General features: G+C 47.3%; 1 protein-coding gene across 5 annotated transcripts; it reads right to left on the minus strand.

Annotated features, from left to right (window-relative positions):
- Nucleotides 1-1,609: 1,609 nt before the first annotated feature.
- On the minus strand, nt 1,610-26,423 carry LOC144888919 (alpha-ketoglutarate-dependent dioxygenase alkB homolog 7, mitochondrial-like). Of its 5 annotated transcripts, none has more exons than XR_013621471.1 (5): nt 25,978-26,398; nt 19,961-20,134; nt 19,249-19,370; nt 3,024-3,170; nt 1,610-1,791 (listed from the first exon to the last, which is right to left on the minus strand). XR_013621471.1 is itself a non-coding variant. In XM_078768674.1 (5 exons), exons 1-4 carry the CDS (start codon nt 26,218-26,220, stop codon nt 2,053-2,055), a joined length of 612 nt encoding a protein of 203 aa, XP_078624800.1. In that variant the 5' UTR covers nt 26,221-26,423; the 3' UTR covers nt 1,610-1,791; nt 2,021-2,052. The 5 variants fall into 5 exon arrangements, 3 of the variants coding, with proteins under 3 accessions (XP_078624800.1, XP_078624799.1, XP_078624801.1); XR_013621470.1 differs by having other exon boundaries at nt 2,021-3,170; XM_078768674.1 differs by lacking the exon at nt 3,024-3,170 and adding an exon at nt 2,021-2,125 and having other exon boundaries at nt 25,978-26,423.
- Between the last annotated feature and the right edge of the window lie 394 nt (nt 26,424-26,817).

Below are 26,817 nucleotides of genomic sequence, written 5' to 3' on the forward strand. Positions count from 1 at the left end.
ACCACTACATTTTTGATGAACCCACTCAGCGCACATTGTACATTGAATGGAGTTCACTCCGACACCCTTCCTGCACAAAGCACACGGCCACTTCCCAGTTCTTTCCACCTCACCACATGCTTTACCACCTGCCATCACCTTCGTCTTTCCCATATTCACCTTCAGACCTTTTGTCTCCATACATTCCTTCCACTTGTTCATCTTCTCCTTCAGTCCATCCATACTTTCTGCAATCAACACCAGATTATCTGCATACAACAACTCCCACGGCAAACCCTCCTTTATGTTCCGAGCCAGCACCTCCATCACAGCTACAAATAGTTGTGGACTTAGTACCGACCCCTGATGCACTCCCACCTTCACCTCAAACTCACCACTGTTCCCGTCATTCGTCCTTACAGCTGTGCGCGCTCTTTCGTACATTGCCGTCACTACTCTGATCAACCATTCCTCCACTCCTAACTTCCTCAATGCCCATGTCACTACTTTGCGTGGAACCCTTTCGAATGCTTTCTCCAGATCAACAAACCCAAGAAACAACTTCTTCCTCTTCCTCCATGTACTTCTCCTGCATCTGCCTTACAATAAAAAGCATGTCTGTCGTTCCTCCTCTGCATATACTGCATTGATTTATGTTAGCAAATTAATGATTATGTATAGTGTCTTCTAATATCCCTGCTTTGTATATGAAAGGTGTGCAACATCATATGAAAGAATGTAATTCTTCATTTCCTTCCCCACATCCACCACACCCCTCCTCCTTTCCCCTTGCCCAAAGATTTCGCTGCCGTCGTTGTGTGAACGGCATCCAGGTGCGCGCACCTCCAACGGAAGCAGACTGTACGTCAGCCTTATCGCAATGGCAGCACAGTGCTGAGAGGCGCCACCTGCCAGACACTGCACTCCGTGCCGCTTGGGATGCCGGCATTTCCTTTGTGTTCCATCAACGCTCTCACGAGACTCGCGCTCTCGTGTGAACCCATGTGTACTTTATCCTGAAGGCATTACATTTTTAGCAAGCGCTTGCATTCCTTCCTGTGGAACCACTCCCGCAGGCCTCAGGAACCGAGTGAGAACTTTGGGTGGAAACTTGTTTTATAAACTCAGAAATGCAGCATGCCACTAGGCAAAGGATTGACGAATGGTATCACAAACCTCCACTATTGTTGGAATGGTGAAAGTGATCCACTGTGTCACAGTTGCCATAACGATGGCTCGGTTGAGAGTTCGCCGTCACGCTGCACTTGCAAGTCTGCTCCATACTGTAAAGCAAATGAAGTGCTGTTTTGAGTTGGCCGTTTAAATTTCCCACTTCTCCTTGCAGACAGCTTGGAGCAATGCTGGCAGACTAAGTCGAAGAATTAAGATGCTTGCGATGAGGAATCTAGCAAATTCTGACCTTTGCTATCCACATCAAAAGGATCAAACTTTATTGTTTAACCTTTTGGAGAGAAAGGGCTATGAGGAGGACAGGGGTAGGTAAACTTGATGATGTCGACTAATGTGTAAAACGACTGAAACGGTTTGTCATTTATTTGTTCAATGTAACATTGTTTAACATCCCCCAAAACATGTAACATAATATCCCCCAAAACGATGGGGAATAAAATTTATTTTTGAATCTCTTTTATTTTTACTTTTTTTTCACACAATTCATAGATTCACGTTTTCTCTTCTGGAAAGTTCCGGAAAATGATGGCGATCCGTCTGCTTCTCGGGATGTGTTTTCCTTCGTAATAGGATTCTTCGTTCTTTAGAATTTCGTGAGTGAACATGTATCGCACTTTATCCCTGAGGAAGGGAGATTAAAAACTGACATGATCTTTTGCACAGTGTACACATATCTCCAATCATGGAGAGGTGAATAATGTTTGCATAATGCAAGGGTCTAGGTCGAGCCCAGTGGTTTCCAACCTTTTTAAACATAAGATCACTTTTAGAATCGAAATGCAACCCAAGATCTCCCCTTAAAAAATTCTACTTTACTAAAAAGATGTATTTTTGCTGATGCATAACACACCTTGTTCTTAGTGTGACACCTGTGCTTGCACACTATCTGTGAGTGCTTTGAAGTCTGGGTCCTCGTTTGAGATGGCCAGTCTCATACAATCCATCAGATGGACATCTGTGAGATAAGTACGATACTTTGTGAGATGGATTTTTCCCAGATGAAATCATCGTCTGAGATATGTGGAATTAGAGTAGGCCTTCACCTCGAGTGCACAGGAAGTAAGAAGAGGGTACTTCTCTCTGTTTGAAATTCCCCAAAACTCTTTCTCCCTTGACCTAGCTTTCAGCTCTGTCATCTTGCATGGTGATTATCTCCATGTCACGTCCACTGCTCTGGTCAAACACCTGCTGAAATTTTGCTGTTCTCCAATGTCCACTTCAAGAAAATTATTTGAGACAAAACGATTTCTTCCATCTTGTCTACCTCCTGAAATTGTCTGTTGAATTCCTTTTCCAATCGTCAGGTGGTCATGCAATTTTTTTGTTTATGGAACACTTCTTTGGTGTTTTGTAGGATTTTCTCCAGATTTGGGAAGTGTCCTGTCACCTTGTTCTTTAACTGGGAGGACCACAGGCCTTGTTTCAACTTGAATGCATTCACTGCACTGATCATGTGTGACAAGTCCCTGTCCCTCCCCTGCAGTTCGTGATTCAGCTCGTTAAATTTTGCCTATATTTGATTTAGGAAAGGTGACATTTTCAGGAATCAGATTTTAAAATCTCTGGAGGACTTTTCCTCGAGTTAACCACTTCACATCTTCATGAAGGATGAGCTCACCGCAGGTGGCATCGAGCTCATCGAGTAACAATTTGAACGAGCAATGGTGCAGAGCTCTTAGCAATAATTGAGTTGACGATCTTGATAACTGTCATTACATGAAAAACGTTGATATCCTTGCTCGCTAGCGCTTGTTGGTGGATAACACGGTGGTAATTGACAAAGGAGGCAAATGCAGGATCATTTCAGCAAAGTGCAATAAGGCCTGCATTGGCACCCAGCAATGTCGGTGCACCTTTAAAATTCGTTGTAGACATCCTCGCCTCTTGTCCTCTAAGTGGCAAAAGAGTGAGAAAGTCGTCCGTTGTTGCTGAGTCTTGAATGCCATGCAAATTAAAACAATCAGCTGGGCCGTATCCATCGTGTATACCGATGCATCAAACTGCAATGAGAAACATTCACAATCTGATGTCTTTAAAGATAAATTCACAGTCTATTTGATGAGACACATCCTCGGACAGCGATTCCACCCTTTTGGCTACTTTTGAAGCGGCATGCTCTTGATGGCTGTCGTAATTTCACGTTGTTTTTCTTTCTTTAAACAAGCTGTCGGCAGTAACTGTCATAGCCTCATTGATTAACTTCATCGGTGAATGGTTTCTTATGTTTCGCCAGCAGATGGCTAATGCGAAAAGATGCCTTCTTGGACGGGCCCGGCTTCTCACTCGTCATTTTGGCTTTAGGAAATTAATCTTTAAAAAACACACACACATACATATATATATATACATATATATATATATGTATATATATATATATATATACACATATATATTGTTGCGAATATGGAATTTGGCCTCCATATCCGCTTGTAAATATTCCCCTATTTTCTCCAATACTCCCCAACTTTCCCCGATCCCCCATTCCCTAGTCCCATTGCATGTAAATAACAATCAGTAGAGCCGACCTTCCCCTTATTCCCCCATTAAATGTCGTGCCCAGGTCCACCGCACCACACGTAGACAACTTTCGGACATCTTCCTAGTTATTCTTATTCTATGTCAGTTAAGGCCTCGTCTCCATTAATTATGACTCTTCGTTGCACCAGAATGTGATTATATGGCATCAGTAGTGAGTTTAGGACCTTTCCCATACCTCCTTCCATCTTCTTCCCCAACAATTACAACAACAACAGAGGAGATGGCGGCGGAGCGGGGGAGGATGCGTCCTCACACCGGCTCGATTAGCGCCATAGACCATGCGCTCCACAGGGTTACCACGAAGGGGCTCCTTGTCAGCTCCTCGTCAAGGGCGGAGCCTGGTAAACCCCCCGCACGCACCCAATGAGAAGCAACGTGCCGATTCCACGAGGCGGAGCTAACGAGCCGAGGGCGTGTCACTCCCCGCCGGATATACGCGGCCCCGCGCCGGATGTGACGTCAGATGCGCCCCCAGCTTGAGCAGACAAGACGCCATCCGAGCGCTGTGACCTCCCCGCATCTCTGGACCGGACCGAGTCGATTCTGACCTTTGAGCCCAGGTGCACCTGGAGCCATCGCTACCCGCCTGTCCTTTCCATCAATCCCCGTGTGAGTCAGCTTTGTCCCGTTTATCTGTCGTCTGTTGGGAATAATATAAGATTGTGTCTAAGTGCTTGTCTTTCTATGCTGTCCCTCTTGTAGTTGTAATCTAACCTTCCGCCTTAATATAACCTCCTCCGGAGGTCTTGAGAACTGAACCCCTGGTGTCGTATTGTGTTATTGTAATCCAGCCGGGTGTCTTCTTTTTCTTATTGAGCCAGCATCGCGCGACTTCGTCAACGTCGAGTATAGTCGGGTAATTTGTGCGGACACGACGGCCATTCCGCTCGGCCCACTTTAACATCAAAGTCGTGTCTGTAACAATTGGTGTCAGGAGTGGGATTCGGACCCGGGACTAAATTAGTTAGGCCCAAATTTTGGGAGGGAAAATCGATTCGGAGCGCGTTTCCCGCGCGAAATTATAACGGCGAAATTTGTATTTGTTTTACGAAACTCGAATTTTGCAAGTCGCGCTATGGCGGATCAACACGGCTGGGGTCCGGTAGGGGAGAGTGAGGCAGGGTCGGTCCAGGACCAAATTGAGGGACATGAGGGACATGAGGAGAGCGAAACAGCGAGGGTAGCAGGTGCACAAAATGGCGCTCTAGCGCACGTGATTACAGCGGCGCCACATTTAGCCACGCCCATGGTCGCGGTAGTTGAACCGGAGATGCCAATGGATTTGAACCTTTTTTTTATACAAATGAAGGCCCTTATGGCCCAGAATAGTGAGCGATTGGAGGGCCGGATGGATGCTCAGAGTGAGCAATTGGGGTAATGGGGAACCGGATGGATGCTCAGAGTGAGCAAATGAGGGTTGATAGTGGGCGATTAGAGGGCCAAATGAGGGGTACCGGTGAGGGATTAGAAAAGAAATTTGAGGAGTTAGACAACGGGATAAAAGAAGTAAAGAATGGGTTAACGGGGGTAGAAAACAGAATGGCCGCTCAAGAGAATCAGATAGAGGGAGTGAAACATGGGTTAACGGGGGTAGAAAACAGAATGGCTGCCCAGGAGAATCAGATAGAGGGAGTGAGAAATGGGTTAATAGGGTTAGAAAACAGTATGGAAGGCAAATTGAGGGACATGAGGGACCAAGCGGAAAGGGAAGTTAAACAAATGGAGCAGCAGATAGAGGGGGTCAGAATGGGGGTAGAAACGAAATTAGATGCTCACAGGGAGGAAATGGAGCAGATGAGGGTGGCATCTGGGCAGGAGATGCAAGTGATGGGAGAGGGGATCAGAAGAGGAGTGAGTGAGGAGGTCGGAGGAGTGCGCGAGGAGGTGAGGCACTGTAAGGAGCACATGGAGAAGGAGGTGAGAAAGGGGACTGTAAAGTTACAGGGGGGCATAGAGGTCCTGACGCAGGAGGTGGAACAGCTGACGGAGGGACAAAAAGAACTAACGGAGCAGGTTCAAAGGAACACTGCGGTATTAGGAGGGTTAAAAGTGACACAGAAAGAACTAAAAGACGACTTGATAGCGACGAAGAGGGAATGTCAGATGGTACGTGAGGGACTGACAACGAGGTTGGACGAGGTGGTAGAGGTAATGGAGACGAAGGACCGGCAGGTGAGGACGCACATGGAAACGGTCAAGGTAGCCTTGGAGGACGAGCTTGAGGAGACGTACCGGGGAATAAAAGAGGTGAAGCACAAATTAGAAGAAGTGGAAGAAGGGATGAGCGAAATTAAGAAGCGACGGAGAGGGGATAAGAAAGAGATAAAAGAGGAGATAAAAGAATTGGTCCAAAGTCTGTGTTTGGATCGTGATGATGTGCTCATTAACCGGATGAGGGATTCGCAGGTGATGGAGGAGAAGCGAAGAGGAAGAGGACCCGGCGTCAGTGGTGACCAATATGGTCGTGCGTATGATGCGCCAGGTGATTTAAGAAGATTGGGGGTCGAGATGGACCCGGGTGTTCGTGAGAGGCCGTTGGTGAGGTGTGTGACAGGTCTGGTGTGCGAAAGAGGAGGTGTGCGAGGAGGTCCGACTCTGGGGTGTGTGAGGAAAAAGTGTGTGCCAAGGAGTGAGGGTGTTGGCGAGAATGAGTCGGTCGTAGCGTGTGTGCGAGGGAGCACATGGAAGCGCGGTGTGGTGAGTGTTACAGAGGGTGTAACGGGAGAGTGTGCGCGAGAAAGGTGTGTGATGGACAGGTACATGAGGAAAGAGTGCGCTGTCAAAGGCAAGGAAGAATGCACACCTGTGGTGAGTGTTACAGAGGGTGTAACGGGAGAGTGTGCGCGAGAAAGGTGTGTGATGGACAGGTACATGAGGAAAGAGTGCGCTGTCAAGAGGAAGGGTGAGTGCGCTGTCAGGAATGGAGGTGAAAGTAGTGAGAGTGACATGGAGCGTGAGTTAGTTGTGACAGGTGAGCGAGGATGTACACCTGGGATGGAAGGATGCACACCTGGAATGGTAGAGCGTGAGTGGGAATGCACGCTGGAGTTGGTGGTGAGGCACGTGGTTGGGTGTGCGAATGAGGGCACACCTGTGATTGTCACAGAGGAGGTGACCGAGGAGGGGGCGCGAAGAGGTGTATTGGTGAGGTGTGCGAGCAACGAATGTGTGCCAAAGTGTTCGGTGGTCAGGTGTGTGACCAAGGCTGTGAGTGGAATGGGTGTACCTGGGTGTGTAAGGAAAGGTACGAGGAGCATGGGCACGGCTGGATGTGTGAGCAAGGATCGGGCTGCGGGGTGTAAGCGTCCAGGTGAAGCATCGACGTTAGACGGGGTAGAGTTTAGAACGACTTATAGCCGAATCGGGCCCTCGGTGCGTGCTGGGCCTCGCTTTGAACGGCCGCGTCCGTGCTCCACGAGGCGGAGCGGGCAGCCCGATAGGAAGGGTCGTTATGGCGACCACGTTTTGTTGAGACGTGCCGGCAGGTCGAGATCGGGACCTTGGATGGCTCCACGCCGAGGTGATGCGTGGGATCTCGGCCCGGGTAAACCCCCGTCCCTGCACCGAGTGCCGGACGTGTCCAGCCGCTGGCACAGAACAACCCGCATTCATGGCTTGGCTTTACGAAGCCGGGCTTTGGACAGGGATTGGCGCACCGAGAGGTATTAGTGAGTAGACTGGGTGATGAGGTTAGTGTTTTGGACCCAAAATTAGAGAAGAACAAAATTTGATGATTGGCAAGGGATTGGCAGTAGTGATTGGCAGATGATGGGCAGTGATTGGCAAATTTTTAATTTGTTGAAATTTGATGTGCAAAATTGGTAGAGAGAGACCCCCGATGTGGTGGGATGGCAAATCCACCATCCCTCACAGAAGTGGGGGGCAAAGGAGCAATAGCTTATGGGGTGTATGGCAGTGAAAACTAGCCCGGGTGGGTTAGGATATGGTGTGTAGGGATCTAGCGAGGATTGACATTAGGTGACGTTAAGTTTAGTTAGTGACTGATACCTGTAGTAGGGACGCAGGTAGATTAGTGTGGATGATAATGACGTGGGAGCGCAATAGTTTAAAGGGACGACTGGGAAGCGCAAGTTTCAGAAGGGAGTAGTTAGCTGAGATGATGCCGTGTGTGTGTGAGGATGGAACAGGTGTGATTGCACAGGTGTGCAACTGGACAGGTGTGTGGAGCAGTGTGTGAGTAGTGAGTGTGTGGATCAGCGCGAATGCGCTTGGGGAGAGAAGGGTGCAGGTGGCACCAGGTGTGAGAGCACAGGTGTGCAGGTACAGGTGTGTGGAGAGAGTTGGAGTGAGTGGTACGGAGTGGTGTGCATGGTGCGAAGGTGTGGATGGGGGAAGAGTGGACCCCTTTCACGAGTACCCGGGGCGGGTAGTGTAAGTGTTAGGTAGAGGGTGCAGGTAAATTGTGGTTGGATATTGGCATTGGTGGTGCGGTTGCAGAATGGTATTGTGGATGGGTGCATTAGTGTTGTGGAAATGGCTGGGCGTGTAGCCTGTTAGTGTGTGTAGTTGGTTGGGCACTCCACCACTGTGAGGATGTCGGCCAGGTGAGGCCGCAGGTGGGCTCTGGGAGCCGGTAGTTGTGAGTGGGTGCCTGAGGATCCCGGGTGTGGATCGGGCAGCCCAGTGCCAGAGAGGGCACGGAGTGGGGAGAGAGCCAGAGGGCCTTCCCCAGGTAGTTAGGTTAGGGTAAGGAGCAGGTAAGCTCGGAGGCAACTGCAGTGGTGGAGGTGTGCAGGTGGGTAGACCCACTGGGAGAGGTACACGCCGCAGCCCAGAAATTGTGCGAGGGCACCGGGAGATGAATCGGGGGAGTGAGACCCCAAATTGAAAAGCACCACAGTTTGGCCAATGGGAATTGGTTTTTAGAACCCATAGTGTAAGAGGGCCAATGGTTTGGCCGGAGAAAGACCCCGGGTAGTGTAAAGTTGTTAAAGTCATTTAGGAAATAGTTAGGATTGATGAACCTGTCGCACCATACGCAGCCACTTGCCTGTGGTGATGATGATGACTCCACACCTGTGTTTTCCTTGTTTTGTTGCAGGAAATGAAATTGCTGTGTGGATTGTGAGACGCATCACGGCGTGGATGAGACATTGGGGTGATTCCATCTCTCCCTCCCTAGGAGGGACTGATGATGAATTGGTAATGGCAAATTATGATGTTGAGTTGGAGATGGCAAATTTTGATGAGAGTTGAAAATGGCAAATTTGATTGGTTAGGAGGGAGAGAAGACGAATTTGGTATATGGGAGGAACGGGGAAGACAGTAGGGATGTTTGTTGATTTGTAAAGTAGATGTTTATGGGTAGTGTTGTGTTGTGTGGATACAGTAAGGGGTAAGGGAGGGGCCATGTAGGTTACCTGGTGGGGGGGGGGGGGCGTACGATAGGAACGTACCTGTCTCACCTGGTTCCCATGTGCCCCCAGTGTGCATCACCTTACATTGCGTGCACTTTTGCGCCCTTACCACCTTACTCACTTGTCTGCTTCTTTTGTCTCCCACCTCCGAGGATCTGGCTTTGGGGTAGAGAGAGAGGAGAGAGAGGTGCTGGCTGCGCAGTTGTGGGCCTGCACTTTCGCTGTTTGCTGCCGGGATCGATACACCATATGGACCGCAATGTTTGTGGCCACCCACAATGGACCGCAGTTCGTTTGCGGCCAAGCACCACCCGGGGATGGACCTATGGGTCAACGTGGCACCTATGCCATACAGGTGAACCACTAATAGTTAACACCACCAAGTGCACCACAAGAAGAGCAAGAGACACCTGCAGGGTTAGGGGTTGTCGAATTTATTTTTATTCCAATGAACAATGGTGACTGCACCGATTGGTGGTGGGGTGGTGCTGTTGATGCTCGGGAAGGGTGCTCTGCACGTTATTAAAGGCCGTCGGCCACAGAGCACTCGTGGGTTGGTGTATCGATGTTGGCAAGCGCGCTCTCTCTATGCATAACATCTGCATGTGTTCCTCCAAAAACAGGTCCTGGATCGTAGTGTAAATAGCAGCGTAGTCTTGTAAATAATGCTCCCTACCGGCTGTATGTTTAGTTTGAGAATTCTTTCCGGATTCGGTTATCCTGTGGGTATGTTTCTGTGAGGAGAAGGGTGCAACGTCGCAGGGGGACATATTTACTCATTCGTGAATATCTGTAAAACTGTCGCACTCAGGGTAGAGTTAATAGTAGAGGGAACTACATTGCGTGCCACACTAAAGTAGGTAAAAATTTATCGGGTCGGGACGCCCCGAGGGTAGAGAAGGGTGCAATGTTGCGAATATGGAATTTGGCCTCCATATCCGCTTGTAAATATTCCCCTATTTTCTCCAATACTCCCCAACTTTCCCCGATCCCCCATTCCCTAGTCCCATTGCATGTAAATAACAATCAGTAGAGCCGACCTTCCCCTTATTCCCCCATTAAATGTCGTGCCCAGGTCCACCGCACCACACGTAGACAACTTTCGGACATCTTCCTAGTTATTCTTATTCTATGTCAGTTAAGGCCTCGTCTCCATTAATTATGACTCTTCGTTGCACCAGAATGTGATTATATGGCATCAGTAGTGAGTTTAGGACCTTTCCCATACCTCCTTCCATCTTCTTCCCCAACAATTACAACAACAACAGAGGAGATGGCAGCGGAGCGGGGGAGGATGCGTCCTCACACCGGCTCGATTAGCGCCATAGACCATGCGCTCCAACGGGGTTACCACGAAGGGGCTCCTTGTCAGCTCCTCGTCAAGGGCGGAGCCTGGTAAACCCCCCGCACGCACCCAATGAGAAGCAACGTGCCGATTCCACGAGGCGGAGCTAACGAGCCGAGGGCGTGTCACTCCCCGCCGGATATACGCGGCCCCGCGCCGGATGTGACGTCAGATGCGCCCCCAGCTTGAGCAGACAAGACGCCATCCGAGCGCTGCGACCTCCCCGCATCTCTGGACCGGACCGAGTCGATTCTGACCTTTGAGCCCAGGTGCACCTGGAGCCATCGCTACCCGCCTGTCCTTTCCATCAATCCCCGTGTGAGTCAGCTTTGTCCCGTTTATCTGTCGTCTGTTGGGAATAATATAAGATTGTGTCTAAGTGCTTGTCTTTCTATGCTGTCCCTCTTGTAGTTGTAATCTAACCTTCCGCCTTAATATAACCTCCTCCGGAGGTCTTGAGAACTGAACCCCTGGTGTCGTATTGTGTTATTGTAATCCAGCCGGGTGTCTTCTTTTTCTTATTGAGCCAGCATCGCGCGACTTCGTCAACGTCGAGTATAGTCGGGTAATTTGTGCGGACACGACGGCCATTCCGCTCGGCCCACTTTAACATCAAAGTCGTGTCTGTAACAATATATACATACACACACACACACACACACAAGTATATATATATATATATATATGAGCAACCGACAACTGTATGGTAACCGCAGCAGTACAGCAACTGCATCATTAATGGATAATCAGTTCGTTTAAACGCAAATAATTTCTGATTGACCTGTGCACCCACATTTAGCTCTTTTAAAAACTCTCCAGCAGCTTGCGTATGCGACCCACAGCCACTGCAGTTTCAAATACAACCACCATACTGAACCACGACCCTTCCCAAACTTTTTTTTCAATGTTAAGATCGACGAGTGAAGATTCTGGGATCGACCTGTCAATCCCGATTGCGAGGCTCTCGCTAAACGACAAGGTAGCAAGGTTAGCAAGTCCCAAAGGGTATGTGCAAAACGGGGAGTGGGGTATAAGTATATACAAAGATCTGATGGAGCACATCAACACGACACGAGCACGAGTGATTTAAACTAAATGACTCAATTGATCATAACATCTGAAATTATATATCGTGCTTCTGAAAACTGATTTGAACTCAACTGCAGACAGAGGTGAGTGGACAAAATGTGGTTTCGAGGCTCAACGTGCAGGGTGGATCCTTAGCCTAGTAAATTAGTCCTTGAATGAATGTGCCAAACAGTAGATAAAATGCTCTCGACCCACGTACAGGAAAAACATGTCATCCAAACGCCTCCTTCACAAAGGGAATAATTAATTATATATCTTCGTAGTGTTTAGTATGTCTCCTAAACCAAGGACGTATCCAATCTTCATCTACCATTTAGCCTAGTGTATAAGAATATTTACTTCGGCCTGCGCTCGGGTCTGATATGTTTAGATAGATAGCCAAAAAAAGCGTAGCCTATCATTATGCTTACATCTTGTTGTCTAAATTTGACCTTCTATAGGACGGGACAATGGGAGGTGTTGTCCTTATGGTCCAGTAGTGCTATGTCTTCAGCGCAGATTCTTGTCTAATATTTTGCTATAAATGAAATGCCTTTCCACTTATTTTTCAGCGAGTGTCTTGAGGAATTGTCCGCTGCGTGTAGGCGGTACATTCTCTAGCCTCGCTCCACACTGTGTGTGTATAATCGATTCTATTAAACATTTTTGCTCTGATTCTTCTTCTTCTTCCTTCCCTTGAGGTCTATGACCGAGAATTTTGGTGTCAGGAGTGGGATCATCCAAGTGTGCAGACGAGGTGGATCTTCACGTTCCAGGTCGGGAGGGAGGCCTGCCGGCACCTAATTCGGGTAAGCAATTTTTTGCACATCGAAATTGAAGCCTCCCGCCTTGCTTTGGACGTATGGACCTCTGTCGGCTGTACCACCTGGCTTGCATTCCGAACCATATTTAGTTTAACCCAGAGCAACAGTGGGTAACGAATCGATTATACAGGGCGCGCGAGATAGGGAGGGATATCCCTCAGGTAAGCTTCCTGAGTGGGAAGCAGGTAGACCCATATGTGGGAGATAGATAATAGGTGTTAAGTTACTCCGGCGTGAGAACTGCGTTTAAGGTTAGGGATCGGGGGGCGACCCGATCTTAGGACTACCAGGAGGGATTAACCCAAGAAGGTAGGAAAAATGGGTAATAGGAAAGGAAAGGAGGGAGAGCCTTTGAAGAACACTCCAGCGTTTTATATGAAAAGAGATTATGGGTATGCTGCTTTACAACCGAGCAAGGCATGGGCTGTATGGACCAAGAGTTTGAATATGCCTTGGCCAGAGGAAGGGTCATTTGCAATAGACAGGTTAGATGTATTATATGGGGCTTTAAATGCCCTAGAGAAGAAGAAGAAGAGACTCCCACCTGATTCATGGAAGGTCTATAGTTGGTGGAAGGTGGAGGCCGTGAAGAGACAGGCAGCCTCCAAACAAGCGAGTTTGCGAGGAGAGTTGAGCAAATACCAGGATGAGCGCAAACAGGGTCCAAAAAAGCAGGGTAAACAGATGAAGGCGCTCGCAGCGCAGACAAGTCAGAGGCTAATGGTAGCCCGGATTAATTCCGATGAGAAGGAACAGGATGAGGAAGATGAAATCCCTGTTTCCTATTCCCCCCATGGTCCAGTCCCAGGATCTAAGGCACGTTCCCGACACCAGGGCGCTATAAGGGAAACAAATGGGAGACCCCCTAGAGTTCATAAGACCCCACAACCATCAGCCCCTCAAGTCGAGGACGATGGAGATAGCAGCACAGACACCCCGGGGTTTCCACCCCCGATAGGTCCAGGTCAGAAAGTTTACCCTTCACTAGTGGAGTATCAGGCACCAGTGCAACGTGCGATAGAAACAAAGGGAGTGTTCCCCATGCGATGCGTGGGAATAGACGCAAACGGCGTGGCAGTAAGGCAACGTGTGCCTTGGAAAGAATCTGATTTAACGGCCATGCAAAAGAGGGTTCAGGAAATGTTGATCGACCAACCTTTGGATATAGTAATATTGCTCCGTCACTGGATTACAGAGGATGCCCCAGATTGGAGAGATATTTGTCATTTGGGAGCATCTATATTGCCACCAAAGGTATGGGCAAAGGCTAAAACCCTTTCATTATGGCCAATAGATGACCCCATGGCTCGGGTGCCACCCATGACCGGAAACGATTGGGACATTTTGAAAAATTTTCTCCTGACCAACATTGGCAATGCGCTCGCACCACCTGGAGGGCCAGATTGGGGAAGAATTGGGAACATAAAACAGAAAGCAGGAGAGACTATCGGCGATTACCGAGAGAGAATAGAAAAAGCAATAGCTCGATGGGGCGGGTTAGGATTAATCCAAGTCGAGGACCTACCCGCTCCCCTGGTGAACAATTACCTAGTAGAAGGGCTTCGGCCCGCATTAAAAAAACAAGTGCATGCCGTCCTTTTCGGTTGGAAAGGAATGGGGACCAATGAATTATGTGCAAAACTCGAACAATGTCCGGGCTCCTCTTCGGAGGAAAAAAAGGAAATTAAAGAAGAAATGTTGCAGATGTTAGTAAGGGAAAATTTGGCCCAGCAACAAAAAACAAGAACAATGGGGAGCAAGAAGAAACAAAAGGGGGCAAAAATAATGGGAAGTGACAGTGAGAGTGAGTCAAGCGATAACGAGACACTCGGTCTGGCACTGCAGGCAGCTGTGATGCAAATACCCCGGGAACCACAAGGGCCTAGTGGGCCAGGGAATCAGACGTGGAAACAACCCCAACAACTTCAACAACCCCAGTGGGCTGCTCCACCATGTTCTGTGCTAGGTCCCCCGCCGGCCTATTGGCCACCACAAACACCCATGCCAGGATGGGCACCGCAATGGGGACCCTCAAATATGGGCCCCACCCCATGGGTTACCCCCAATTCGGGCATGCCATACGGGCCTTGTGCCCCAGTCCAACAAATGCCGAGGGGAGGGCAAGGGTGCCCACCCCCCTATAAAGGGGGGCGAAGGCTAAACCAACAAAACCAACAGGGAGGTCCAGGACAGGGACCCCCAGGGAGAGGGGCATGCTTTGAGTGTGGACAAATGGGCCACTGGAGACGGGATTGTCCAAATTGTCCAAGGGGACCACGAAGACCCCAGGGACAGCAAAGGCCGTCATATGGAAACGCCTATTGACGGGACGAATGCGGGCCGCCAAAGGAATGTCCATTGATAACAATGACCCCAGATGAGGAACCGACCTTGACGTTAGATGTAAATGGACAACCACTAAAATTCTTGGTGGATACCGGTGCGACTCGCAGTTGTATCAATAAGGGACAACTACCATGGTTGGCACGCATGGCGCATCAAAATGGCCATGTGTGCCATAGGGGGGTGATGAGGCAGGTCACTTCCACCTGGGCAGCACCAGGCCTTTCGACTGTGGTTACCATGGTCTGTCGCTCGTGCGCTATATGTCAACGGCATAATAGGGGGGCACCCCCCAGACGCCGCCACAACGTGGGTCACCCGGCTCCCGTCGGGCCGTTCTGTCATATCCAGTTCGATTTTTTCAATTTACCGCCTTGTATGTCCTTTAAGCATGTATTGGTAGTGGTGGACATGTTCACCAAGTGGGTGGAGGCCTACCCATGCGTCAGGGCTGACGCTATAACGGTGGCCAAGTGCCTTTTGCGGCACTTTATATGTCGATTCGGTGTCCCGCAGAAAGTGTCATCCGATCAGGGCGGGCACTTCACAGGTGACGTCATTAAAGCCGTGTTAAAGGCCTTGGGAGTGATACAGTCGTTCCACTGTGTTTACTGCCCGCAATCGGCGGGACTTGTAGAACGAACGAATGGCACACTGAAAGGTAAGTTGGCAAAGATTTGCGACGAGACAGGCCTCAAGTGGCCGGAGGCCCTTCCGCTAGCGTTAATGAGCGTGCGCTCCACTCCAGGGCGCACCACTGGTCTCTCTCCGCACGAGATATTAATGGGTCGGCCCATGAGTTTGCCGGTATCGGCGCCAGTGGATATGGCAGCCCTTGAATTACCTATCATGGATGACATGCTTCTAAAGTTTTGCGTAGGTTTGTCCCATGTGGCACGCAGCATACATGAACGCGTTCGCGAGGCCCTGCCGGAGCCAGCAAGCAAGCCTATCCACACCTTCGAGGCAGGAGATTACGTGTTGGTGAAGCATTTCACCCGTAAGACTGCGCTCGAACCAAGATGGACGGGGCCATACCAAGTTCTTCTGATCACACCAACAGCGGTGTTTTGTGAGGGCAAGTCGTCCTGGGTACATGCCACACATTGTAAGTTGGCCATACCCACAAACACAGACACCTCAAACGCACCACCACAGATCGAGGATGCTGCACCACCGCCTGTTAGGGGTGGCAATCACACTTAGTTTAATATACCGCTTTGCCAGCACTGCACCTGCCGCGTCACGCCTCAAGTGGGGGGACACGAGGGCATGGGCGAACACGGAGACATATGCATATGGCGACCAAACCATTAAGGTCTACCGGCAGAGAGTTATCTGGGGCCAGGGGCTAAAACAGGTGTCTGCAACAGGTGCATGGGATGCTAAGAGAGGTATTAGAGGACATTGGATTGACTTTAAATTGAAATGAAAATTGAAAGGGTGGATTAGGAAAATGAATTTGTTCAAATAATCGTGGCATCTGTGGGATGCAACAATTTTGTGCCAAAATAGTGTATGGGAGCCGTCATCTGGGAAGCGTCGTTAAATGGCAGTAGGTTTAGACAGATATTGAAAGGGTTCGTGCAATGTCATTTTGGGGCTTATGGCTCGCCATTGTCTGTCTGCCAGTTAGGGTGGGCAGAGGGAAGAGGGAGTGATACTGCTCTGGCCTCTTGCACGGCAGAATTGAGTATTGCTGGTTTTACCCCTGTTCAAAATTGAGCTCTCGAGAGCTGATTAACATTAGGATGCATCTCTCAAGGGACCCCTGGGTGGTCTCGAGAGCTGAGGTGTGAAATATGATGACGTTGTCTTATGGACACTTTGTGAGTGATTAGACACGTGCCTGAAAGGGGAAATTGTATTCATAACTCATGTGAGTTGTGTCTGAAGAAAAGGTTTAAAAGGAAGTGTGAAGAAGGTCATGGAAAGTGCGAAGATGATAAAGGAAAGTCGAATTAGATGGATCATTTGTCAATGACAAGTGACTTTGCAAGGTTTGCTAAGAAAGGGAGGGGAAAAGATTATAAAAGTTGATGGAGAAGACAGGAAATAAAGAAAAGTGGTTAGTTATGGACTGTTGTTTTGTGATAAGAAGGTGATACAAGGGGTTGGCTTGCACTGGGGGGGAAATGGTTGGTAAATCATGTATTATTAGATGTAGGGAAGATGATTAAAAGGAAGGTATTTTCGGAAATTAGTGAAAGTAAATATGGCATTTGAATTTCCAGACACGACACAGGAAATGCGGCTATGAATAAGCCAACCATCTGAGAGATAAGGTAACTAAATGCCAATTAGTGGGACGGGGGGCTAGGAATTTGATCATGGTGTGTGTAAGAAAGTATTTTTCAGGATGGACGATGAAGAAACCGCCGTTGGAAAACCATGATCTTGACCACAGAGGCCGTCGATCTGAATGGGTCCTTCAACAAGGCAGATGTGACCAGCGCTTCAGAATTTTGTATTAAATTTTGTGATGATGACTGTGATACTTGTGTTAATCCCATGTGGGAACTGGCTACTGGCTGATGCCTGCATCGATGTTTGTGATGACTGTAATACTTGTGTTGAAATTCCCTTGCGTGGACTGGCTAACGCCTCTTATGTATTATGAATGATTGGCGAATAGATAGTTTCGCATTAGTAATGGAACGAATTGGCAGAAAAGGAAGGAGTATGTGGGGAAAACGATGAACCTATTGATGCTTGGGATTCTGATAATGATTATGATTTTAGTTGGGATGATTTAACCTGTGATTTAGAAAGTGTAGGTTCTTTTAAAAATCATTGCTATTATACCAGCAGTAAGGAGCGGATGGCAAAACATGTATCTGGGATATCCGGAAGAACCACCCTCACCACCACTTACACCACCCAGCAATCACATGTACAAAGCTTGATGGCATTTAACGTCGATTGTTTGCCCTGATTCGCGAGGACCTCGCCTGCATAAAGAGGGCCCATAATCTGGCTGGCAACTGGGTCGCACCTATGCCGCAGCGAGGGTGGATTCGGAATCTGGCGGGCGGCAGCAATCTCTTAAACCAGGCGCCGTCGTCGCGAATTATGGCTAACAATTCATACGTTGAATGTAGACGACCAGTTAGGGCCGATATCTTTCTTGAGCATGCGTGACGCTATGTCGTGCCAAGCATGTGACTAAATTGGGATGCTGACCACTGGGGTATACGGTGTCTTTCCAAGGAGTTGTCTTGTAAAGACAAAGGAAGGAACTGTCAGCCATTAAGGTTTAAACTAAATGACTCAATTGATCATAACATCTGAAATTATATATCGTGCTTCTGAAAACTGATTTGAACTCAACTGCAGACAGAGGTGAGTGGACAAAATGTGGTTTCGAGGCTCAACGTGCAGGGTGGATCCTTAGCCTAGTAAATTAGTCCTTGAATGAATGTGCCAAACAGTAGATAAAATGCTCTCGACCCACGTACAGGAAAAACATGTCATCCAAACGCCTCCTTCACAAAGGGAATAATTAATTATATATCTTCGTAGTGTTTAGTATGTCTCCTAAACCAAGGACGTATCCAATCTTCATCTACCATTTAGCCTAGTGTATAAGAATATTTACTTCGGCCTGCGCTCGGGTCTGATATGTTTAGATAGATAGCCAAAAAAAGCGTAGCCTATCATTATGCTTACATCTTGTTGTCTAAATTTGACCTTCTATAGGACGGGACAATGGGAGGTGTTGTCCTTATGGTCCAGTAGTGCTATGTCTTCAGCGCAGATTCTTGTCTAATATTTTGCTATAAATGAAATGCCTTTCCACTTATTTTTCAGCGAGTGTCTTGAGGAATTGTCCGCTGCGTGTAGGCGGTACATTCTCTAGCCTCGCTCCACACTGTGTGTGTATAATCGATTCTATTAAACATTTTTGCTCTGATTCTTCTTCTTCTTCCTTCCCTTGAGGTCTATGACCGAGACATACACACACACACACACACAAGTATATATATATATATATATATGAGCAACCGACAACTGTATGGTAACCGCAGCAGTACAGCAACTGCATCATTAATGGATAATATAATCAGTTCGTTTAAACGCAAATAATTTCTGATTGACCTGTGCACCCACAATTAGCTCTTTTAAAAACTCTCCAGCAGCTTGCGTATGCGACCCACAGCCACTGCAGTTTCAAATACAACCACCATACTGAACCACGACCCTTCCCAAACTTTTTTTTCAATGTTAAGATCGACGAGTGAAGATTCTGGGATCGACCTGTCAATCCCGATTGCGAGGCTCTCGCTAAACGACAAGGTAGCAAGGTTAGCAAGTCCCAAAGGGTATGTGCAAAACGGGGAGTGGGGTATAAGTATATACAAAGATCTGATGGAGCACATCAACTGGTTCTGATGGATCTTTGTTGTGAATTTTTTTTTCTAGATGGCTCCTTGAACAATTTGCAGCTGAGTGAAGGGTGGCCCATGACCTGGAAGATTCTCTTAAAATGTCTAGTCTGGCACAGACTCATCACAGTAAAGCAAGGGGTTGATTTTTCTATTACTGGTGGCCTATTGCACAAAGTTGCAAACATTTTACTCACCGCATGATATAAAGAGAGCGCCGTTTGAGCAGCGTATCCATTTGTTCAGCCGTTCCTTCGTGTACGAAACGCATGACGCAGGTGGACAGCAAGCTGAGGCCAGCGATGGTGTTCCCACAGAACTGCATCGACACCAGAGCATCTTAGCTGATACCAACATTGCTTATTAACTCGGAAAATTCCTTCCTTATGTCTAAAGCAGAGCGTAATAGAGCCGATGATACAAAAGGCAGGAATGGTCTTGTACCTGTTGAAGCACCTTTTCACTCCATCCATTAGTCATCTACTACTTCTTTAATGGCCACAATTATTCCGACGTCCTTGTGGGGTTGACCGGGGGAAGCTTGTCCCAAATCTTCCACGAACCAGTCCTGACGACGTTCAATTAAGGTTAGGCCAGGAATATTGAATTTTGGCCATGGTGCTGGCGATAGCTCATCTGCTCTTCATGAAGGACACCATGAGATCTTTAACATCCACCAAATAATGCCAGCACATGGGACGCCCATTTAACGTCAGAGGGACGGCACACACTGACGAATCGCCCTGCCTGTGACCCACCAGGATGACAGTTTACAGCTGGGATGAGATTCAAACCCAAGCCAGACAGCTTAGAGGTGAGTGTGCATACCTCTAGGTCGAGACCATCCTGTCGGGCCCCCCTTTAGTCATTTACTTACAAAGAAGAAATGGGTGAATGAATGAATGTCACCTTGATGCTGTCGACATGTGGTTTGATGTACCCATGAGCATCCAAATCTAGGATGTGGATCAGAGGGCTGACTTCACTTCCTGTTCCAAATGCTGTCTCACAAACTCTATGCAACAGGGAGGCAGCCTCAGCACTCCATTTCTCCCGCTCTATCTCACGATAGCCATGGATAGCCTAAGAGAAGAAAATCCTAATTAGTTTATACAGATCGGTTGCAGGGCAGTGTAAATTGGCCACAGGCTTTTACTTTCTTAAAGGATATCAAAGCTTATGGAACAGCAGAACAAAAGTGTCAACAGACAGTGTGGCGAAGGAAATAGGGACAAGAATGTAAGTGAGGATGAACCACAGTACGAATAGTTTCAGTTGAAAGGGGAAAGGTTCTCAATCGGTGTCGTAAAATTGGGACACCATGAGGTAGGCAACACACGTGAAGGTCCTGGAGAGAAAAGGCAAGAGACAACAGATTCGGGAAGTTCTATATGTGAGAGAAAATGTGACTCGGGGTGGGGGGTGAATGGAGGTGACCAACGAGTTTAGACTTGGTGACAGTCACAAGGCAAGTCTGATAGAATGTGTGTGACAGTTAGAAAGACAGGTGAGGACAGCAAGAGCAAGCCGAAAATAGACCTAATAGAGGGGTCAATATATGGTTGAACCCCCAAAAAATTGATACAAAAGGTTTTTCAATGGATTATGGTACCATTGGGCATGCTAAATAACATACTAAAAATATAGTAACATCTGACTTCCGGAAAGGGGTCATTTTCAAGATGGCGTCCAAGATGGCCGCCGGGAGCTTAAAATGGCCATATCTCAATTATTATTCAACCTAGAAAGGTGTTTTTGGTGTCTAACCCTGGGTTTTAGGGCCCAAGGAATCCAATTGAATCAATAAAATTACCATCAGTTAATTATTTATTGACAAGTCCAAGATGGCATCCCAAGATGACATCCTGATCCACTAAAATGGCTCTGTCGAATAGTAGTCAACCTAGAGAGATATTTTCAGTGTGTATACCTAGGTTTAAGGCACCCAGGAAATCATCAAAATTACTTAAATAAGCACAAAGTAATCAGGTAATCCAGTAAGCCAGGTTTACCAGTCCATTAGGCATTTGTTGTCTTATACAGTTAGTCGCTATTCATCGTCATCCTCCGACTCACCAGCTAATGAACCAAGTGTGTGTTTCAGATTGGAGATAAGAGTGTAATGTGTCTACACCACTGCCACCTGTGACTCCAGTCCACAGTATTCAGTGATCATTACAGACAAAGGTTTGTACAAAGCTTGAGAGGTTATGGCAAGGGACAGACTATTTTATATTGGGGAGGGTATGACTGACTATCATACCCTCCCCAATACATATGCTGACTTCACCATCCAGCATTATGGTTCAGCTATGACCATTGTCTTTGATGGCTATGAGGAAGGGCCGTCCATTAAAGACAACACGCATCAGAGAAGAGGACACAATATTCATCCCATTGTCAGCTTCACTGCTGAGACAAAGTTCTCAGGCAAGAAGGAGGAGGTCCTGTCAAGAGATATCAATAAACAGAGACTGATCGGGATGATAAGTGATGAACTGAGAGAAAGGTATTGCACTGTGGTCAATGCACCTGGAGATGCTGACGTAGATATAGTAAAGGCTGCAGTGGAGGCATCTCTTCTACACACCACTACACTGATTGGAGAAGATACTGATCTCCTTGTCTTACTCCTTTACTTGCGCAGGGAGACAGTAAGAGCCTTTATTTCAGATCAGACAAGTCCAAAGCTGATGGCAGTTTTAAAGTGTATGACATCAACTGTCTAAAAGAAATCCTCGGACATGACATGTGTTCTCAGTTGATATTCATCCATGCCATGACTGGTTGTGACACGACTTCTCGGATTTTTGGTGTTGGCAAAAATACTGCTTTCCAGAAGCTTGTAAAAGGAGAGCCTGTCCTTCGGTCTTGTGCCAACACATTCACCATCCCAAACCAGACCACAGAGGTGATTGATGACTTTGGATGCCGATTAATGGCTATCCTCTTTGGTGGCAAGTGCAAAGATTCCCTTGCAACAATGCGATATAACACCTTCAGCAAGAATGGTTGTCTCTGCTTCGTCTTTTGTAACACCCGAGCGTCTGCCCCCAACTAAATCTGCTACCATACTTCACTGTCGTAGAGCGTACTACCAGATCATGGTGTGGATGGGAAAAGAAGAGGGTATGGATGCCATGAAATGGGGGTGGAGCCTGCAGGATAATCAGTTTGTCCCACTTATGTCAAGAATGAACGCTGCTCCAGACAATCTCTTGAAGGTCATTCATTGTAACTGCTCCACTGCCTGCAAGACACTCCGCTGCTCTTGTAGAAGATATGGACTACCATGTACTACTGCCTGTGGACCGTGCCAACTTGAAGAATGTGACAATCCACATACCAAGTTTCTTCCAGAGGAGTCGGAGGATGACGATGAATAGCGACTAACTGTATAAGACAACAAATGCCTAATGGGCTGGTAAACCTGGCTTACTGGATTACCTGATTACTTTGTGCTTATTTAAGTAATTTTGATGATTTCCTGGGTGCCTTAAACCTAGGTATACACACTGAAAAAATCTCTCTAGGTTGACTGCTATTCGACAGAGCCATTTTAGTGGATCAGGATGTCACCTTGGGATGCCATCTTGGACTTGTCAATAAATAATTAACTGATGGTAATTTTATTGATTCAATTGGATTCCTTGGGCCCTAAAACCTAGGGTTAGACACCAAAACCACCTTTCTAGGTTGAATAATAATTGAGATATGGCCATTTTAAGCTCCCGGCGGCCATCTTGGACGCCATCTTGAAAACGACCCATTTCCGGAAGTCAGATGTTACTAGATTTTTAGTATGTTATTTAGCATGCCCAATGGTACCAGAATCCATTGAAAAACCTTTATCAATTTTTCTGGGGTTAGGTGAGTTTTTTGTCGTATATTGACCCTTCTATAAAGACTGCAACGCCACTAACTTGCTCATGGTAAACAAAAAGCTGACCTTCACATTCAGACTTTTGGCCTAAGATGCTGATGACAAGGTGGGCCTTAAACGTCATTGCTTTAAGGGTGGCAAGATGGAAAGCAGTAGCAGTGGTCTACTATGGAGAAGCATATTCCATGAGACTTCAGAAAAGCCTTGAGGGTGGCACAGCTACTCCCTCCCTCATATTGTAGGCCTCCAACTTCAGAGGACAGCAAAGTGAGGGATCCTCCAGTAGCCTCTGAATCTCCTGACATTATTTGTCTCGTGTAAACTTTTCTTGCATGCAGAAGGTTGGAAACTCATGTATTTTCCAATGCAGCACCTGGCTTTGGAGGCTCGCTTGGCGATATGATCTGCCCAATAAAGATGAAAGCTGATGGCGAGTCCCAGGAGCTCCAGAGATGAGAGGGTAACCACAGAAATAAACTGTTGTAGGGTTTGCCAGCTGCTTGTTATGGAGATACAAATTGAGGATTGTTTCTTTCCTGCATTACAGGACATTACAGGATGATGAACAGTTGCTTATTTTCACAAGATCTGCAGAGAGGGATGCTGCTGCAGCGTAATTGGCAGTGGGAGACTTTGAAGGTAGGAGGAGGGAGAGGGGAGTTATGGTCAATGAGGAACTATCCTGCACAGAGTTGAGTTATACACAATGTGGTGCAAAGTACAGGGTTTCCACAAATTACCATTCCAAATTCAAATCATAATAATAAAAAAACGATGAAATGGGATATCACAATGTGGTTTGCTGCATGTGAAAGAATATTCCTCAAAGTTTTATTTACATTTTTTTTTGGTTCCAGGAGTCTCCTGATACACGGTAGATGACATTTGCTGCATATGGTGCCCCCACAAGAAACAGCGCAATGTGTTTCCTGGTTTATAAAGACAAAATCATCTACATGGGTTCAACAACGCTTCAGGATGATCTATGGAAGAAAGCCAAGCACGAGTGGTGAGGATGTTGAACACACTTGTGAGTCGTTCGAGCGCAGTCTCTATGAGTCCTTTAGGACTGCCACCATGGAGCTGCAGCTACACTGCTCAACAGTACATGAAGTGCTGCACACGCGATTGCAGCTGTACACATGGAAAGTTCACTTAAACCGGACGACTGCATGCGATGAATCACATTTTCAGTGGATATTTTGGAATGCTGAGACGGAGATGACGGATTCCCATGACGCGTACTCTTCTCAAATGAGTTAACCTTCCATGTTTTGGGAAAGTTAACAGACATAATATCATGATTTGGGGCTCTGAGCCTCCACATGAGGTCTGAGAACTTGAGCATGACAGCCAAAAAGTTAACGTGTTGTGCGGCCTCATGCATCACCGAGTCATTGGGCCATTCTTCTCTGCTGAAGCCACTATAAAGTCTGACAATTATTAGCTGAATATGTTGGAGAACCTTGTACTCCCGCAATTGGTGGATCTGATGGAAAGAGGTCATTTACCAACAATACAGAGCTCCCCCACACTGGAGTCTTATAGTGCACAATTTCTTCAATGAACACTTCAATGATTGATGGATTGGGTGCGACGATCCGAAACTGTGGGCACCACGTTTGCTGGACATAACGCCTCTGGATGTTTTTTCATATGGTTATGTGGAGGACCTGGTGTACCGAACGAAGCTTACCGATATTGCAAATCTGAGGAATAAGATAAGGGCTGCAATCAAGACCATAAGTGTATAAATTCTGAACATTGATGAATGTGACACACATTGACGGCTCAACCTGCCTGTGAAACACTGGGATGACAGTTTATGGCTGGATCGGGATTCAAATCCAGGCTGCACAGCTTAGAGGTGAGTGTGCCCTGTTGCAATTGTTGATTCCATGCTTTATTTTTGATTAGGAGAAAGGTGACATATAACATGGATTATCAATGATTGCCAATGTTGCTCGCTCATTTACATGTTTAAAACAACAAAATAAAATTGTGAAAGGAAGCCTTTGAGAAGTTAAAGAACACAATGAATGCATGGGTTCCAAAACAACATTTCCTGGCAAAGGTGCAAGTAGCAAAGACAGGAAATAAAAGTAGAGCGGTGTAGAAAACAAAGACCATTTTCCAGCTGTGAAAAGAGTACGAATGGTGCAGTACAAACAGTGGCAGAGGGAGCAGACAGACATTGTGCAAGGGGTCGAGCATGACAAGATCATGCAGAGGGTGCACTGATCAGAAACCTGACAGAAGGTGGAGTTTGTGAAGGTCAAAGGCAGTACTGTACGTAGAGGGCGGAGCGTGATAAAATACAGAGGGCGGAGCGAGAAGATTTAAAGAGGCGGGGTTTCAAAGAAAAATAGAGGGGACTGAGATTGATGTGCAGAGGGCGGAGCGAGAAGGTTTTAAAGAGGCGGGGTTTCAAAGAAAAATAGAGGGGACGGAGATGGAAGTGCAGAGGGCGGAGCGAGAAGGTTTTAAAGAGGCGGGGTTTCAAAGAAAAATAGAGGGGGCGGAGATTGACGTGCAGAGGGCGGAGCGAGGGTTTAAAGAGGCGGGGTTTCAAAGAAAAACAGTGGGGGTGGAGATTGAAGTGCAGAGGCAGAGCGAGAAGGTTTTAAAGAGGCGGGGTTTCAAAGAAAAACAGAGGGGGTGGAGATTGAAGTGCAGAGGGCGGAGCGAGAAGGTTTTAAAGAGGCGGAGTTTCAAAGAAAAACAGTGGGGGTGGAGATTGAAGTGCAGAGGGCGGAGCGAGAAGGTTTTAAAGAGGCGGGGTTTCAAAGAAAAATAGAGGGGGCGGAGATTGAAGTGCAGAGGCAGAGCGAGAAGGTTTTAAAGAGGAGGGGTTTCAAAGAAAAATAGAGGGGGCGGAGATTGAAGTGCAGAGGGTGAGGCGGTCAAACAAGTGGCAGATTGAACAGAAATCAATATTACGAATGTGACGAGGAAATGTCATTTATTCAATAACGAAATGCTCAAGGTCAGAGCGGAGCAAGAAATCGAGTAAATAACACAAATCAGAGGGAGATAAGCTCACATCGTCCCAGTGGTCGAACTGGTACTTCATTTTCCGAAACGAAGGCTCCACTTCGTCCAGTAAAATCTGCTCCTCTCGCAGACTCACGAACTCCTCACAGACACGGAGCCCGTCGGGCGGTCGCGGCGCGGAAGGCGCGGCAAAGCGGCGGCGCTCGAAGGGTCCGGGAGCGGTGGGTCGTGACACTTTAGCCTTCGCTAACCAAGACACGCGGCCTAACTGGGAGCAAACAGTCCACGTCATAGTACTAGTTCGTACCTTTCTTTCCACAGTTATATTGTCCGAAGTGATACACCTCTGCCATTTGGGTTAAGCGCACACAACACCAACAGGCAAGCCGCCTATCATTACAAATGGGCATTACTCTACATACAGTACGTACAGTAAGCAAAATGACGCGGGTAATGGCAATCCAGCTTCTGTAATATACGTGACACCTATACACCGTTCAACTGGGCATGATTGGTTTACAGGTTCACGCCACGGTGACAGATTTACAATTGCGATTATAAATTGGAGTGTGTGAAACAAACATCTAAAATTCGGATTTGGACCCGAACCTCTGGAATGTCCGTCCATCGTCCTCGGTATTCGTCCTCGACCTGACACGGAAAATGGTGACGGGTGACGTGAAATTGAGGGAATGAAAACTGCACTCTGAATTTCCAAGCTGTCTCTCTGAGCCGGCTGGGACTTTCGCAATTTAATTTTGCATCAATAATGTGAATCGAAAATACGTGGGGTCGATTTTTTTGACCTTGACCTAATTTAAGGTCATGACCTAATTATGGCCATTTTAACATTTTCACCAAAACTCGACTTGTCCGATATTTTTGTCCG

This window comes from Myxine glutinosa, unplaced genomic scaffold (genome assembly GCF_964187855.1).
Source record: "Myxine glutinosa unplaced genomic scaffold, kmMyxGlut1.1 SCAFFOLD_125, whole genome shotgun sequence".
Lineage (NCBI taxonomy): Eukaryota > Metazoa > Chordata > Myxini > Myxiniformes > Myxinidae > Myxine > Myxine glutinosa.